The sequence below is a fragment of the Bombina bombina genome, chromosome 1, assembly GCF_027579735.1.
Source record: "Bombina bombina isolate aBomBom1 chromosome 1, aBomBom1.pri, whole genome shotgun sequence".
NCBI lineage: Eukaryota > Metazoa > Chordata > Amphibia > Anura > Bombinatoridae > Bombina > Bombina bombina.
The window spans coordinates 159,976,675-159,994,634 of NC_069499.1; the positions used below are offsets into that span (position 1 = coordinate 159,976,675).

Consider the following 17,960-nt stretch of genomic DNA (forward strand, 5'->3'; position numbering starts at 1 on the left):
ATTATCAAGAACTGGACGTCCCTCCAAAATTGATGAAAAGACAAGAAGAAAACTGGTGTGGAAGGCTGCCAAGAGTCCTACAGCAACATTCAAGGAGCTGCAGGAATATCTGGCAAGTACTGGCTGTGTGATACATGTGACAACAATCTTCACTATTCTCCATATATCTGAGCTGTGGGGTAGAGTGGCAAGACGGAAGCTTTTTCTTACAAAGAAAAACATCCAAGCCCGGGCTAAATTTTGCAAAAACACATCTGAAGTCTCCCAAAAGAATGTGGGAAAAGGTGTTATGGTCTGATGAAACCAAGGTTGAACTTTTTGTCCATAATTCCAAAAAGATATGTTTGGCGTAAAAACAACACTGCACATCACCAAAAGAACACCATACCCACAGTGAAGCATGTTGTGGCCGCATCATGCTTTGGGGCTGTTTTTCTTCAGCTGGAACTGGGGCCTTAGCCAAGGTAGAGAGGGAATTATGAACAGTTCCAAATACCAGTCAATATTGGCACAAAACCTTCAGGCTTCTGCTAGAAGAGGAACTTCATCTTTCAGCATGACAACTACCCAAAGCATACATCCAAATCAACAAAGGAATGGCTTCACCAGAAGAAGATTAACGTTTTGGAATGGCTCAGCCAGAGCCCAGACCTGAATCAGATCAAAAATCTGTGGGGTGATCTGAAGAGGGCTGTGCACAGGAGATGCCCTCGCAATCTGACAGATTTGGAGTGTTTTTGCAAAGAAGAGTGGGCAAATCTTGCCAAGTCAAGATGTGCCATGCTGATAGACTCATACCCAAAAAAACTGAGTGCTGTAATAAAATTAAAAGGTGCTTCAACAAAGTATTATGCAACCGTATTATTTTAGTTTTTTATTTTTACTTCCCTTAACTTAAAATATTTCAGTTTGTTTTTCAATTGAGTTGTACAGTTTATAGGTCACATTAAAGTTGTAAAAAGTTCTGAATTGATTTATCTTTGTCTCATTTTGTTAAATCACAGAAACCTGACATTTTAACAGGGGTGTGTAGACTTTTTATATCCATCTATATAATAAAAGGCCAAGTGTGTTTGTCCGAAGCTGTCATGCGCAGTAGAGACTGCGCGTGAGGACCAACACACATGGCCTTCCAACTGATCTGGCATCAATTATGGCGTTGTGGAGTGGGTGTGATATGGGCAGGGCCGGACGTGATACAGGCGGGGCCAGATGCCGGGGCCGACTGCAGAAAGACACAGCGCTCTAAAGAGGGGGGATGGAGAGAGCAGAAGAGGGGGGATAAAGAAAGGGGGGAGAGAGCGCAAAAGAGAGGGGGGAAGAGAGCGAGCAAACGAGAGGGGGGAAGAGAGCGAGCAAACGAGAGGGCGGAAGAGAGAGAGAGCAAGGGGTGGGACTGCTGTACTGCAAAAAATGGCCTGTGTACACGGGCTTTAAGACTAGTGTGTGTGTGTGTGTGTGTATATATGTATATATATATATATATATATATATATATATATATATATATATATATATATACACCTAATAAAAGTATGTTGTCACAGATGTCTGAAGTGAGTCCAGTGAGTGCTTTTATATTGAGAGTATATATATATATATATTTGCATCAGTGCAAGGAGCATTTTGTTAATAGTGGACTGTTTTCACAGATGTATACAGGTTTTTATAACCACGTTTGCTTCTATTAGGTTTAGCTTTAGTACAGGTACATAACCCTTTATCCAAATTTATTGGGACTGTGAAAGGTTTGTATTTCAGAATAGTTAAGATTTTGGAATATCGCATCTGTAGAATGAGCTTGAAGAGGTAATTGGAACCAAGTGTAAACAACAATATGTCATAATACAGTGTATACATGCAACCTAGAGGTAGTTTTATTATATACATTTTAATACTTTTGTATAGATAGTACCATCAGAAAGACAGCACAGTACTGTAATCTTAGAGGTATTATTGTTTTAAGTAAGTATAGAACACAAAAACTAAACTAAAGATGCAAATAGAGAAAATTGTGGCTGGTGTGGAAAAAATGGTAATTATTTGATGATTTATGACAGGTCACACTACCTGGCTAAGTTTTGATTTGTGTCTAGTTATGAACTGATTCAACTAGGGAGGAAAGGAGATTATGTAGGAGTGGGGGTTCTCAACCGCTCAAATATATGGTGATATTAAAGACTTCTCTCCACCATTACTGTTATGGTTCTACTTCAGGTGTGAATAGATTTATCAATTAGTGTATATATAGATATTCAAAATGTTTGGAGCCCACAGTAAAATTCTAGGAGCATTGGCTGGCTAGTTGGTATTCCCTTCTCTTTGCATATTGTTTCATTACAAATAACATTGGTTTTTGTAATAGGCGATTATTTAGAGGCTCTTCTACCCACCAGATATGACAATAAACAACCCAAAACACGTGACTAACCATCAACAACTAGACAAAACATTGATCTAGCAACATAAAAATATCTCTGTAACCAGAATACTGAACCATTGAAATCTTTCTTGCAGGATGCCTGCGTTAAGTTGTAGATTTTATCAGCATAAGTTTCCGGAGGTCGACGATGTAGTGATGGTAAACGTCAGGTCTATTGCGGAGATGGGTGCCTACGTCAGCCTCCTAGAATACAACAACATTGAGGGTATGATTCTTCTCAGTGAACTGTCAAGAAGACGTATCCGATCCATCAACAAACTCATCCGTATTGGCAGGAATGAGTGTGTAGTGGTCATCAGAGTTGATAAAGACAAAGGTAGGTCATACGTTTATTTAAAGTATTTCCGGTGCTGTCATCCAGTAGTAAAGTCCAAAGTAAGCTGGTGAAATTATTTGTTTTTGACTCACTTTAAGTATATAATGGGGAAAGTTCCTGAATCTACACAATAGTTGTTTGCCGTGTAACATAGTAGATGAGGTTGAAAGAAAACAGAAGTCCATCAAGTTCAACCTATACAGAGATTTCCAGATTTACACTAAAGAAGCTGACAATTGAACTTGCATTAAACACTTAGAAAAATTGCCCATTTAACACAAGCAATCATATCCCTGAATTCTAGACAGAAATATATCCAAGCCATTTTTAAATGTATCTAAGGTCACTACCCTGTTAGGTAAGATGTTCCACAATTTGATTGCTCTTAATGTGAAAAAAACTTTTACATTGCTGGAGATTAAATCTCCTTTTTCTCTAGCTTTAACTTGTGAAATTGCCTTGGAATAAACAGACCCAATTTAGCTAACCTCTCGTCATAGTTTAAATCCTATATTCCCTTTATTAATTTTGTGGCCCTTTTCTGAAATGTTTCTAGTTCTGCAATGTCCCTTTTTAAAATTGGTACCCAGACCTGCACTCCATACTCAAGGTTAGGTTGTACCAATCATTTATACAGCAACAAAATTATGCTTTCTTCCCATTCATCTAGGCCTCTCTTTTTTGAATACATGCACACTTTAATTTTTAGCTTGAAATCTATGTGCACATAAATAATTTTCCTCCTCTGTTTTGCTAAGTCTAGTCCCATTTAAATAATAGGTAGCTTGCATTTTCTTTGTCCAAAATGTATAACTTTAAATTTACCAATATTAAATCTCATTTGCCATTTACCAGCCCATTCCTCCATTTTTTTAAAATCCCCTTGCAAAGCAATTACATCCGGCACTGGCCTAATCACCTTACACAGCTTTCTATCATCTTCAAAAATAGAGATGTTATTTAATCAAAAATAGAGATGTTATTTAATTCTTCCTGTAAGTCATTTATAAAAGTATTAAAAAGAACAGTTTCTAGCACCGACCCCTGGCGGACCCCACTAATTATTTTTGTCCAATATTAGTATGATCTGTTTACTACAACACGTTGCTCCCTGTCTTTTTTTATCCAGTTATTTATCCATGAGCTAACTATCAAAAGCCTTAGCAAAATCCATGTAAATCACATCAGTGGATTCACCTTTATCTATATTTTTGCTTACCTTCTCATAGAATCTAATTAGATTTGACATGATCTATTACTCACATGCTTATTTGAACTCATAATCTTGTTTTCTCGAATATAATCTTAAATATAATCCTTTCCTGTATCTTCCCCACTACTGATGTTAGACTTACTGGTCTATAGCTTCTTGGATCAGCCCTGCTTCCCTTTTTAAAAAGTGGCACCATATCAGCTTTATGCCAGTCCTGGGGTACTATGCCTGAGGAGTCTTGAAAAGTTAAGAGCATAGGTTTGTCTATGACATTGCTAAGTTCCCTATGAACCATTCGGTATATTCCATCTGAACCTGGAACTTTATTTACCTCAACATTATCCAGTTTTCTTCTCCTTATGTCATCTGGAGATAATGCAGTTATTGTTATGGGCTTGTATGTTCTAGTTAAGTGTTTCTCAACGCCAGTCCTCAGGACCCTTAACAGGCCAGATATTCATTATATCTTAACTAGAGCACAGGTGAAATAATCAGTTGATCAGTAACCATGGTTACTAACCTGCTCTCACCCTTCAGATGATTATTTCACCTGTGCGCTATTTAAGATTTAATGAATATCTGGCCTGTTAAGGGTCCTGAGGACTGGAGTTGAGAAACACTGTTCTAGTTTGTCCCTCTTAGCATCATCTTTAGGGAGACTTTTCCCAGGATCATAATACAAACAGAAAGAAAAGCAGTCTTCTAGGAACTAACAGCTCAGTGGCTTGGTTACCACCAAGGAAATAGCTTTTACCTAATATTTTTCCCCCACTCTATATTTCTTCATCAGGGATCCATGTAATAATGGCTGTGTAGACAAGGATCTCAACTTGAGGACCTGTCAGCACGGCTTTGCGTCCGCTGCTTGTATACGTACTTAAGCGAGTGTGTAATTCTGCCCTTTCAGTCACCCCAAGCAAGTATGTACGATGTGATTTGTCTCCAATAGATCAGAGGTGGCAGAGTGTGTAAGAAGCATTGGTCTTATGAGCCTGCCCCGCAAGGGCTTAAAAGCAGCTTATGCTGCTTAATACATTAAGCCTACAGTGTTTCTACATTGTCACCGGTATCATCATAAATATCCTTTCTTGTTGTAGATTTAATGCCAGGTTTAATATTAAATGCAAATTTTTCAGTGTTCTCCACAGGAGATTTTGCCAGCCGGGTGGCATTATAAAGTAGCCGGGGGGGGGGGGGGGGTAATACTTTCTAATTTTATAACATTTTCTGATATCCAAAGCACAAATCCATTGCATAATAGAACATAAATGTATAAAATGATAATTTGAGCAATATTTTGCTTATTGAAAAATTTTTTAGTAAATTTTATCTTTATTGTTGGCTAAAATTTTAACCATTGCAGTTGGTAAAATCAGCCGGGAGGGGCACCTATTAAAAAGGGCCTGGGGAGAACACTACTTTCTTTCATGTAATTAACAAGAGTCCATGAGCTAGTGACGTATGGGATATACATTCCTACCAGGAGGGGCAAAGTTTCCCAAACCTTAAAATGCCTATAAATACACCCCTCACCACACCCACAAATCAGTTTTACAAACTTTGCCTCCAAGGGAGGTGGTGAAGTAAGTTTGTGCTAGATTCTACGTTGATATGCGCTCCGCAGCAAGTTGGAGCCCGGTTTTCCTCTCAGCGTGCAGTGAATGTCAGAGGGATGTGAGGAGAGTATTGCCTATTGAATGCAGTGATCTCCTTCTACGGGGTCTATTTCATAAGGTTCTCTGTTATCGGTCGTAGAGATTCATCTCTTACCTCCCTTTTCAGATCGACGATATACTCTTATATTTACCATTTCCTCTACTGATTCTCGTTTCAGTACTGGTTTGGCTTTCTACAAACATGTAGATGAGTGTCCTGGGGTAAGTAAGTCTTATTTTCTGTGACACTCTAAGCTATGGTTGGGCACTTTATTTATAAAGTTCTAAATATATGTATTCAAACATTTATTTGCCTTGACTCAGAATGTTCAACTTTCCTTATTTCCAGACAGTCAGTTTCATATTTGGGATTATGCTTTAAATTATCATATTTTGTCTTACCTCAAAAATTTGACTTTTTTCCCTGTGGGCTGTTAGGCTCGCGGGGGCTGAAAATGCTTCATTTTATTGCGTCATTTTTGGCGCGGATTTTTTTGGCGCAAAAATTCATTTCCGTTTCCGGCGTCATACGTGTCGCCGGAAGTTGCGTCATTTTTTGACGTTATTTTGCGCCAAAAATGTCGGCGTTCCGGATGTGGCGTCATTTTTGGCGCCAAAAGCATTTAGGCGCCAAATAATGTGGGCGTCTTATTTGGCGCCAAAAAATATGGGCGTCGCTTTTGTCTCCACATTATTTCAGTCTCATTTTCTTTTGCTTCTGGTTGCTAGAAGCTTGATGTTTGGCATTTTTTTCCCATTCCTGAAACTGTCTTATAAGGAATTTGATTTATTTTGCTTTATATGTTGTTTTTTCTCTTACATATTGCAAGATGTCTCACGTTGCATCTGAGCCAGAAGATACTACAGGAAAACCACTGCCTGCTGGATCTACCAAAGCTAAGTGTATCTGCTGTAAACTTTTGGTAGCTATTTCTCCAGCTGTTGTTTGTATTAATTGTCATGACAAACTTGTTAAAGCAGATAATATTTCCTTTAGTGATGTACCATTGCCTGTTGCAGTTCCCTCAACATCTAAGGTGCAGAATGTTCCTGATAACATAAGAGATTTTGTTTCTGAATCCATAAAGAAGGCTTTGTCTGTTATTTCTCCTTCTAGTAAACGTAAAAAGTCTTTTAAATCTTCTCTCTCTACAGATGAATTTTTAAATGAACACCATCATTCTGATTCTTTGGACTCTTCTAGTTCAGAGGATTCTGTCTCAGAGATTGATGCTGATAAATCTTCATATTTATTTAAGATGGAATTTATTCGCTCTTTACTTAAAGAAGTACTAATTGCTTTAGAAATAGAGGATTCTAGTCCTCTTGATACTAATTCTATACGTTTGGATAAGGTTTTTAAAGCTCCTGCGGTTATTCCAGAAGTCTTTCCTGTTCCTAATGCTATTTCTGCAGTAATTGCTAAGGAATGGGATAAATTGGGTAATTCATTTACTCCTTCTAAACGTTTTAAGCAATTATATCCTGTTCCGCCTGACAGGTTAGAATTTTGGGACAAAATCCCTAAAGTTGATGGGGCTATTTCTACCCTTGCTAAACGTACTACCATTCCTACGTCAGATGGTACCTCGTTTAAGGATCCTTTAGATAGAAAAATTGAATCTTTTCTAAGAAAAGCTTATCTATGTTCAGGTAATCTTCTTAGACCTGCTATATCATTGGCTGATGTTGCTGCAGCTTCAACTTTTTGGTTGGAAACTCTAGCGCAACAAGTAACAAATCGTGATTCTCATGATATTATTATTCTTCTCCAGCATGCTAATAATTTCATCTGTGATGCCATTTTTGATATTATTAGAGTTGATGTTAGATTTATGTCTCTGGCTATCTTAGCCAGAAGAGCTTTATGGCTTAAGACTTGGAATGCTGATATGGCTTCTAAATCAACTCTACTTTCCATTTCTTTCCAGGGAAACAAATTATTTGGTTCTCAGTTGGATTCTATTATTTCAACTGTTACTGGTGGGAAAGGAACTTTTTTACCACAGGATAAAAAATCTAAAGGTAAAAACAGGGCTAACAATCGTTTTCGTTCCTTTCGTTTCAACAAAGAACAAAAGCCTGATCCTTCGTCCTCAGGAGCAGTTTCAGTTTGGAAACCATCTCCAGTCTGGAATAAATCCAAGCCTGCTAGAAAGGCAAAGCCTGCTTCTAAGTTCACATGAAGGTACGGCCCTCATTCCAGTTCAGCTGGTAGGGGGCAGGTTACGTTTTTTCAAAGAAATTTGGATCAAATCTGTTCACAATCTTTGGATTCAGAACATTGTTTCAGAAGGGTACAGAATTGGTTTCAAGATGAGACCTCCTGCAAAGAGATTTTTTCTTTCCCATGTCCCAGTAAATCCAGTGAAAGCTCAAGCATTTCTGAATTGTGTTTCAGATCTAGAGTTGGCTGGAGTAATTATGCCAGTTCCAGTTCCGGAACAGGGGATGGGGTTTTATTCAAATCTCTTCATTGTACCAAAGAAGGAGAATTCCTTCAGACCAGTTCTGGATCTAAAATTATTGAATCGTTATGTAAGGATACCAACGTTCAAGATGGTAACTGTAAGGACTATATTGCCTTTTGTTCAGCAAGGGAATTATATGTCCACAATAGATTTACAGGATGCATATCTGCATATTCCGATTCATCCAGATCATTATCAGTTCCTGAGATTCTCTTTTCTAGACAAGCATTACCAATTTGTGGCTCTACCGTTTGGCCTTGCTACAGCTCCAAGAATTTTCACAAAGATTCTCGGTGCCCTTCTGTCTGTAATCAGAGAACAGGGTATTGTGGTATTTCCTTATTTGGACGATATCTTGGTACTTGCTCCGTCTTTACATTTAGCAGAGTCTCATACGAATCGACTTGTGTTGTTTCTTCAAGATCATGGTTGGAGGATCAATTTACCAAAAAGTTCTTTGATTCCTCAAACAAGGGTAACCTTTCTGGGTTTCCAGATAGATTCAGTGTCCATGACTCTGTCTTTAACAGACAAGAGACGTCTAAAATTGATTACAGCTTGTCGAAACCTTCAGTCACAATCATTCCCTTCGGTAGCCTTATGCATGGAAATTCTAGGTCTTATGACTGCTGCATCGGACGCGTTCCCCTTTGCTCGTTTTCACATGCGACCTCTTCAGCTCTGTATGCTGAACCAATGGTGCAGGGATTACACGAAGATATCTCAATTAATATCTTTAAAACCGATTGTTCGACACTCTCTAACGTGGTGGACAAATCACCATCGTTTAATTCAGGGGGCTTCTTTTGTTCTTCCGACCTGGACTGTAATTTCAACAGATGCAAGTCTCACAGGTTGGGGAGCTGTGTGGGGATCTCTGACGGCACAAGGAGTTTGGGAATCTCAGGAGGTGAGATTACCGATCAATATTTTGGAACTCCGTGCAATTTTCAGAGCTCTTCAGTTTTGGCCTCTTCTGAAGAGAGAATCGTTCATTTGTTTTCAGACAGACAATGTCACAACTGTGGCATACATCAATCATCAAGGAGGGACTCACAGTCCTCTGGCTATGAAAGAAGTATCTCGAATTTTGGTTTGGGCGGAATCCAGCTCCTGTCTAATCTCTGCGGTTCATATCCCAGGTGTAGACAATTGGGAAGCGGATTATCTCAGTCGCCAAACGTTGCATCCGGGCGAATGGTCTCTTCACCCAGAGGTATTTCTTCAGATTGTTCAATTGTGGGGGCTCCCAGAGATAGATCTGATGGCCTCTCATCTAAACAAGAAACTTCCCAGGTATCTGTCCAGATCCCGGGATCCTCAGGCGGAGGCAGTGGATGCATTATCACTTCCTTGGAAGTATCATCCTGCCTATATCTTTCCGCCTCTAGTTCTTCTTCCAAGAGTAATCTCCAAGATTCTGAGGGAATGCTCGTTTGTTCTGCTAATAGCTCCGGCATGGCCTCACAGGTTTTGGTATGCGGATCTTGTCCGGATGGCATCTTGCCAGCCATGGACTCTTCCGTTAAGACCAGACCTTCTGTCACAAGGTCCTTTTTTCCATCCGGATCTGAAATCCTTAAATTTAAAGGTATGGAGATTGAACGCTTGATTCTTGGTCATAGAGGTTTCTCTGACTCCGTGATTAATACTATGTTACAGGCTCGTAAATCTGTATCTCGAGAGATATATTATAGAGTCTGGAAGACTTATATTTCATGGTGTCTTTCTCATCATTTTTCTTGGCATTCTTTTAGAATACCGAGAATTTTACAATTTCTTCAGGATGGTTTGGATAAGGGTTTGTCCGCAAGTTCTTTGAAAGGACAAATCTCTGCTCTTTCTGTTCTTTTTCACAGAAAGATTGCTATTCTTCCTGATATTCATTGTTTTGTACAAGCTTTGGTTCGTATAAAACCTGTCATTAAGTCAATTTCTCCTCCTTGGAGTTTGAATTTGGTTCTGGGAGCTCTTCAAGCTCCTCCGTTTGAACCTATGCATTCATTGGACATTAAATTACTTTCTTGGAAAGTTTTGTTCCTTTTGGCCATCTCTTCTGCTAGAAGAGTTTCTGAATTATCTGCTCTTTCGTGTGAGTCTCCTTTTCTGATTTTTCATCAGGATAAGGCGGTGTTGCGAACTTCTTTTGAATTTTTACCTAAAGTTGTGAATTCCAACAACATTAGTAGAGAAATTGTGGTTCCTTCATTATGTCCTAATCCTAAGAATTCTAAGGAGAAATCATTGCATTCTTTGGATGTTGTTAGAGCTTTGAAATATTATGTTGAAGCTACGAAATCTTTCCGTAAGACTTCTAGTCTATTTGTTATCTTTTCCGGTTCTAGGAAAGGCCAGAAAGCTTCTGCCATTTCTTTGGCATCTTGGTTGAAATCTTTAATTCATCTTGCCTATGTTGAGTCGGGTAAAACTCCGCCTCAAAGAATTACAGCTCATTCTACTAGGTCAGTATCTACTTCCTGGGCGTTTAGGAATGAAGCTTCGGTTGACCAGATCTGCAAAGCAGCAACTTGGTCTTCTTTGCATACTTTTACTAAATTCTACCATTTTGATGTATTTTCTTCTTCTGAAGCAGTTTTTGGTAGAAAAGTTCTTCAGGCAGCGGTTTCAGTTTGAATCTTCTGCTTATGTTTTTTGTTAAACTTTATTTTGGGTGTGGATTATTTTCAGCAGGAATTGGCTGTCTTTATTTTATCCCTCCCTCTCTAGTGACTCTTGTGTGGAAAGATCCACATCTTGGGTAGTCATTATCCCATACGTCACTAGCTCATGGACTCTTGTTAATTACATGAAAGAAAACATAATTTATGTAAGAACTTACCTGATAAATTCATTTCTTTCATATTAACAAGAGTCCATGAGGCCCACCCTTTTTTGTGGTGGTTATGATTTTTTTGTATAAAGCACAATTATTCCAATTCCTTATTTTATATGCTTCGCACTTTTTCTTATCACCCCACTTCTTGGCTATTCGTTAAACTGATTTGTGGGTGTGGTGAGGGGTGTATTTATAGGCATTTTAAGGTTTGGGAAACTTTGCCCCTCCTGGTAGGAATGTATATCCCATACGTCACTAGCTCATGGACTCTTGTTAATATGAAAGAAATGAATTTATCAGGTAAGTTCTTACATAAATTATGTTTTTTATTACCCCTATCAAATCTAAATAAGGTATGACCCTCCAATTTAACTGCCCAGTCATGTGAATTCATCCCATTAGGTTTCCGTTATTCTAATATCAAATTCCTGTTCTGCTGCTAAGAGCTCTAGCTTACCAGTCATGATTCTTGCATTCAATGTCATACATTTTAATTCTGTTGTGCTTTCTGTTGCTACTTGGTGCTCTTCCCTCAAAATGTGTTATTTCCTAAGTGTGATCCAAGCTTTGAGATATTCCAGATGTATCTTTTTCACAGACTAATCTAGCAGATCTCACTCCACCTACCCTAGTTTAAAAGATTCTCTAAATATACTAAAATCCTATCCCCTAACACACCTACCCCAATATCATTCAAGTGCAATCCATCCTTACTGTACCCAAGTGAAAGTCAGCCCAGTGCTCATAAAGTCAAAGCCCTCATTTTTTTACACCACATTTTTAACCAGAATTTAACTGCCCTTAGCTCCTTCTGCCATACTAAGTTAGCACATGGCACTGGTAATATCTCATAATATACTGCCTTGGTTTTCCTTGCTTTAAACTTGTGCGCAAACTCCCTGAAGTTATTTTTTAGGACACTCCATCTCCTGATTCTTTGATTAGTGCCAATATGCACCATGACTACTGGATCAGACCCAGATCCCTCTAACAATCTACCAATACGCTCCACAATATGCCTAACAGAAGCCCCTGGAAGACGGCAAACTTTTCTATTTAATGGATCTGGAAAACAATTTACCCCATCTACTTTCCTTATAAAAGTCTCCTACGACCAACATCTGTCTTGGGCCCAGATTTGTATTCCTCTCTTTTGTTACTGGAGAACTGTTCAGTCCTCCCCTATGTCCTACGCATGCGCAATAGTCATAGCCGGCTGTGACTCTCAATGCTTTACTGTTTGAGAGTGCAAGAGCACTCCTGCTTTGCATATGGGCGGTGTGTTCAATTTCAAATGCATTTGCGGTGCATTAACTTAATGGTAAACTCTATTAAAAAAAAAAAAAAAAATGTGTAATGGGTACTTTCCGTTTAAAACTTTGCAACCCCCTTATGCAACAAATGTGGTTTTCATGTTCATAATTTAACTTTGTGTCCTGTTTTTTTGTTTCTTTCCAGGATATATAGATTTATCTAAAAGAAGAGTTTCTCCAGAGGAAGCCCTTAAATGTGAAGACAAGTTCACCAAATCAAAAACTGTAAGCTTCTTGGTTAAAAAAATGTTTTCCAAGTCTATAAGTAAGTGAATGCAGCATGTTAGGTACAGAAAAAAATGCTTTACAGGAAGATTAAAGGGACAGTCTACACCAGAATTTTTGTTGTTTAAAAAGATAGATAATTCCTTTTGTTACACATTCTCCAGTTTTGCATAACCAACACAGTTATATTAATACACTTTTCTTTCATGTAATTAGCAAGAGTCCATGAGCTAGTGACGTATGGGATATACATTCCTACCAGGAGGGGCAAAGTTTCCCAAACCTTAAAATGCCTATAAATACACCCCTCACCACACCCACAATTCAGTTTTACAAACTTTGCCTCCGATGGAGGTGGTGAAGTAAGTTTGTGCTAGATTCTACGTTGATATGCGCTCCGCAGCAAGTTGGAGCCCGGTTTTCCTCTCAGCGTGCAGTGAATGTCAGAGGGATGTGAGGAGAGTATTGCCTATTTGAATGCAGTGATCTCCTTCTACAGGGTCTATTTCATAGGTTCTCTGTTATCGGTCGTAGAGATTCATCTCTTACCTCCCTTTTCAGATCGACGATATACTCTTATATATACCATTACCTCTGCTGATTCTCGTTTCAGTACTGGTTTGGCTTTCTACAAACATGTAGATGAGTGTCCTGGGGTAAGTAAATCTTATTTTCTGTGACACTCTAAGCTATGGTTGGGCACTTTATTTATAAAGTTCTAAATATATGTATTCAAACATTTATTTGCCTTGACTCAGAATGTTCAACATTCCTTATTTTTCAGACAGTCAGTTTCATATTTGGGATAAATGCATTTGTTTCAATCATTTTTTCTTACCTTAAAAAAATTTGACTTTTTCCCTGTGGGCTGTTAGGCTCGCGGGGGCAGAAAATGCTTCATTTTATTGCGTCATTCTTGGCGCAGACTTTTTTGGCGCAAAATTTTTTTTCTGTTTCCGGCGTCATACGTGTCGCCGGAAGTTGCGTCATTTTTTGACTTTTTTTTGCGTCAAAAATGTCGGCGTTCCGGATGTGGCGTCATTTTTGGCGCCAAAAGCATTTAGGCGCCAAATAATGTGGGCGTCTTTTTTGGCGCTAAAAAATATGGGCGTCATTTTTGTCTCCACATTATTTAAGTCTCATTATTTATTGCTTCTGGTTGCTAGAAGCTTGTTCACTGGCATTTTTTTCCCATTCCTGAAACTGTCATTTAAGGAATTTGATCAATTTTGCTTTATATGTTGTTTTTTTCTTTTACATATTGCAAGATGTTCCACGTTGCAACTGAGTCAGAAGATACTTCAGGAAAATCACTGCACAGTGCTGGAGCTACCAAGCTAAGTGTATCTGCTATAAACTTTTGGTATCTGTTTCTCCAGCTGTTATTTGTATTGCATGTCATGTCAAACTTATTAATGCAGATAAAATTTCCTTTAGTACTGTTACATTACCTGTTGCTGTTCCGTCAACATCTAATTTTCAGAGTGTTCCTGATAACATAAGAGATTTTATTTTTTAAATCCATTAAGAAGGCTATGTCTGTTATTTCTCCTTCTAGTATACATAAAAGTCTTTTTAAAACTTCTCTTTTTTCAGATGAATTTTTAAATGAACATCATCATTCTGATACTGATAATGGTTCTTCTGGTTCAGAGGTTTCTGTCTCAGAGGTTGATGCTGATAAATCTTTGTATTTGTTCAAGATGGAATTTATTCGTTCTTTACTTAAAGAAGTGTTATTTGCATTAGAAATAGAGGATTCTGGTCCTCTTGATACTAAATGTAAACGTTTAAATAAGGTTTTTAAATCTCCTGTAGTTATTCCAGAAGTGTTTTATCTCCCTGATGCTATTTCTGAAGTAATTTCCAGGGAATGGAATAATTTGGGTAATTTATTTACTCCTTCTAGACGTTTAAGCAAATTATATCCTGTGCCATCTGACAGATTAGAGTTTTTTGGGACAAAAATCCCTAAGGTTATGGGGCTGTCTCTACTCCTGCTAATGTACTACTATTCCTACGGCAGATAGTACTTCTTTTAAGGATCCTTTAGATAGGAAAATTGAATCCTTTCTAAGAAAAGCTTACTTATGTTCAGGTAATCTTCTTAGACCTGCTATATTTTTAGCGGATGTTGCTGCAGCTTCAACTTTTTGGTTAGAAGCTTTAGCGCAACAAGTAACAGATCATAATTTTATAGCATTATTATTATTCTATAACATGCTAATAATTTTATTGGTGATACCATCTTTTGATATCATTAGAGTTGATGTCAGGTATATGTCTCTAGCTATTTTAGCTAGAAAAGCTTTATGGATTAAACTTGGAATGCTGACATGTCTTCTAAGTCAACTTTGCTTTCCCTTTCTTTCCTGGGTAAATAATCATTTTCGTTCCTTTCCTCACAACAAGGAACAAAAGCCTGATCCTTCATCCTCAGGAGCGGTATCAGTTTGGAAACTATTTCCAGTTTGGAATATATCCAAGCCTTATAGAAACCTATAGCCAGCTCCTAAGTACCTATGAAGGTGCGGCCCTTATTCCAGCTCAGCTGGTATGTGGCAGATTACGTTTTCTTCAAAGAAATTTGGATCAATTCCGTTCTTAATCTCTGGTTTCAGAAACATTGTTTCAGAAAGGTACAGAATTGGCTTCAAGTTAAGGCCTCCTGCTAAGAGATTCTTTTCTTTCCCGTGTCCCAGTTAACACAGCAAAGGCTCAGCATTTCTGAAATGTGTTTCAGATCTAGAGTTGGCTGGAGTATTTATGCCAGTTCCAGTTCTGGAACAGGGGCTGGGGTTTTATTTTATCTCTTCATTGTACCAAAGAAGGTCAATTCCTTCAGACCAGTTCCGGATCTATCATTATTGAATCGTTATGTTAGGATACCAACATTCAAGATGGTTACTGTAGGACTATCCTGCCTTTTGTTTAGCAAGGGCATTATATGTCTACAATAGATTTACAGGATGTGTATCTGCATATTCCGATTCATCCAGATCACTTTTAGTGTCTGAGATTCTCTTTTTAGACAAGCATTACCAGTTTTGTGGCTCTACCGTTTGGCCTAGCCTCAGTTCCAAGAATTTTTTTCAAAGGTTCTCGGTGCCCTTCTTTCTGTAATCAGAGAATAGGGTTTTGGTATTTCCTTATTTGGACGATATCTTGGTACTTGCTCAGTCTTCTCATTTTCGAAGAATCTCATACGAATCGACTTGTGTTGTTTCTTCAAGTTCATGGTTGGAGGATCAATTTACCAATCAGTTCATTGATTCCTCAGACAAGGGTAACCTTTTTAGGTTTCTAGATAAATTCAGTGTCTATGACTCTGTCCTTGTCAGACAAGAGAAGTTTAACATTGATATCAGCTTGTCAAAACCTTCAGTCACAATCATTCCCTTTGGTAGCCTTATGCATGGAAATGTTGGGTCTTAGGACTGCCGCATCAGATGCGATCTCCTTTGCTCGTTTTCACATGCGACCTCTTCAGCTCTGTATGCTGAACCAATGGTGCAGGGATTACTCAAAGATTTCTCAATTAATATCTTTAAACCGATTTTACGACACTCTCTGACATGGTGGACAGATCACCATCGTTTAGCTCAGGGGGCTTCTTTGTTCTTCCGACCTGGACTATAATCTCAACAGATGCAAGTCTTACAGGTTGGGGAGCTGTGTGGGGGTATCTGATGGCACAAGGGGTTTGGGAATCTCAGGAGGTGAGATTTCCGATCAATATTTTGGAACTCCGTGCAATTTTCAGAGCTCTTCAGTCTTGGCCTCTTCTGAAGAGAGAGTTGTTCATTTGTTTTCAGATAGACAATGTCACAACTGTGGCATACATCAATCATCAAGGAGGGACTCACAGTCCTCTGGCTATGAAAGAAGTATCTCGAATTTTGGTTTGGGCGGAATCCAGCTCCTGTCTAATCTCTGCGGTTCATATCCCAGGTATGGACAATTGGAAAGCGGATTATCTCAGTCGCCAAACGTTGCATCCGGGCGAATGGTCTCTTCACCCAGAGGTATTTCTTCAGATTGTTCAAATGTGGGAACTTCCAGAAATAGATCTGATGGCTTCTCATCTAAACAAGAAACTTCCCAGGTATCTGTCCAGATCCCGGGATCCTCAGGCGGAGGCAGTGGATGCATTATCACTTCCTTGGAAGTATCATCCTGCCTATATCTTTCCGCCTCTAGTTCTTCTTCCAAGAGTAATCTCCAAGATTCTGAAGGAATGCTAGTTTGTTCTGCTGGTAGCTCCGGCATGGCCTCACAGGTTTTGGTATGCGGATCTTGTCCGGATGGCCTCTTGCCAACCGTGGACTCTTCCGTTAAGACCAGACCTTTTGTCTCAAGGTCCTTTTTTCCATCAGGATCTGAAATCCTTAAATTTAAAGGTATGGAGATTGAACGCTTGATTCTTGGTCAAAGAGGTTTCTCTGACTCTGTGATTAATACTATGTTACAGGCTCGTAAATCTGTATCCAGAGAGATTTATTATAGAGTCTGGAAGACTTATATTTCTTGGTGTCTTTCTCATCATTTTTCTTGGCATTCTTTTAGAATACCGAGAATATTACAGTTTCTTCAGGATGGTTTAGATAAGGGTTTGTCCGCAAGTTCCTTGAAAGGTCAAATCTCTGCTCTTTCTGTTCTTTTTCACAGAAAGATTGCTATTCTTCCTGATATTCATTGTTTTGTACAAGCTTTGGTTCGTATAAAACCTGTCATTAAGTCAATTTCTCCTCCTTGGAGTTTGAATTTGGTTCTGGGGGCTCTTCAAGCTCCTCCATTTGAACCTATGCATTCATTGGATATTAAATTACTTTCTTGGAAAGTTTTGTTCCTTTTGGCCATCTCTTCTGCCAGAAGAGTTTCTGAATTATCTGCTCTTTCTTGTGAGTCTCCTTTTCTGATTTTTCATCAGGGTAAGGCGGTGTTGCGAACTTCTTTTGAATTTTTACCTAAGTTGTGAATTCCAACAACATTAGTAGAGACATTGTGGTTCCTTCATTATGTCCTAATCCTAAGAATTCTAAGGAGAAATCGTTGCATTCTTTGGATGTTATTAGAGCTTTGAAATATTATGTTGAAGATACTAAGTCTTTCCGAAAGACTTCTAGTTTATTTGTTATCTTTTCCGGTTTTAGAAAGGCCAGAAAACTTCTGCCATTTCTTTGGCATCTTGGTTGAAATCTTTAATTCATCTTGCCTATGTTGAGTCGGGTAAGACTCCGCCTCATAGGATTACAGCTCATTCTACTAGGTCAGTTTCTACTTCCTGGGCGTTTAGGAATGAAGCTTCGGTTTATCAGATTTGCAAAGCGGCAACTTGGTCCTCTTTGCATACTTTTACCAAATTCTACCATTTTGTTGTATTTTCTTCTATTGAAGCAGTTTTTGGTAGAAAAGTACTTCAGGCAGCGGTTTCAGTTTGAATCTTCTGCTTATGTTTTTCATTAAACTTTATTTTGGGTGTGGATTA

The 17,960-nt window shown here is 38.6% G+C and overlaps 1 protein-coding gene across 1 annotated transcript in view; it reads left to right on the forward strand.

Annotated features, from left to right (window-relative positions):
* Nucleotides 1-17,960, forward strand: part of EIF2S1 (eukaryotic translation initiation factor 2 subunit alpha) — a 91,702-nt gene that overhangs the window by 47,607 nt on the left and 26,135 nt on the right. The window contains exons 2-3 of the mRNA XM_053697686.1: nucleotides 2,518-2,759; nucleotides 12,393-12,472. Coding sequence (XP_053553661.1) covers nucleotides 2,519-2,759; nucleotides 12,393-12,472 — 321 coding nt within the window. The 5' untranslated portion in view covers nucleotide 2,518. The remainder of the gene's footprint in view (nucleotides 1-2,517; nucleotides 2,760-12,392; nucleotides 12,473-17,960) is intronic.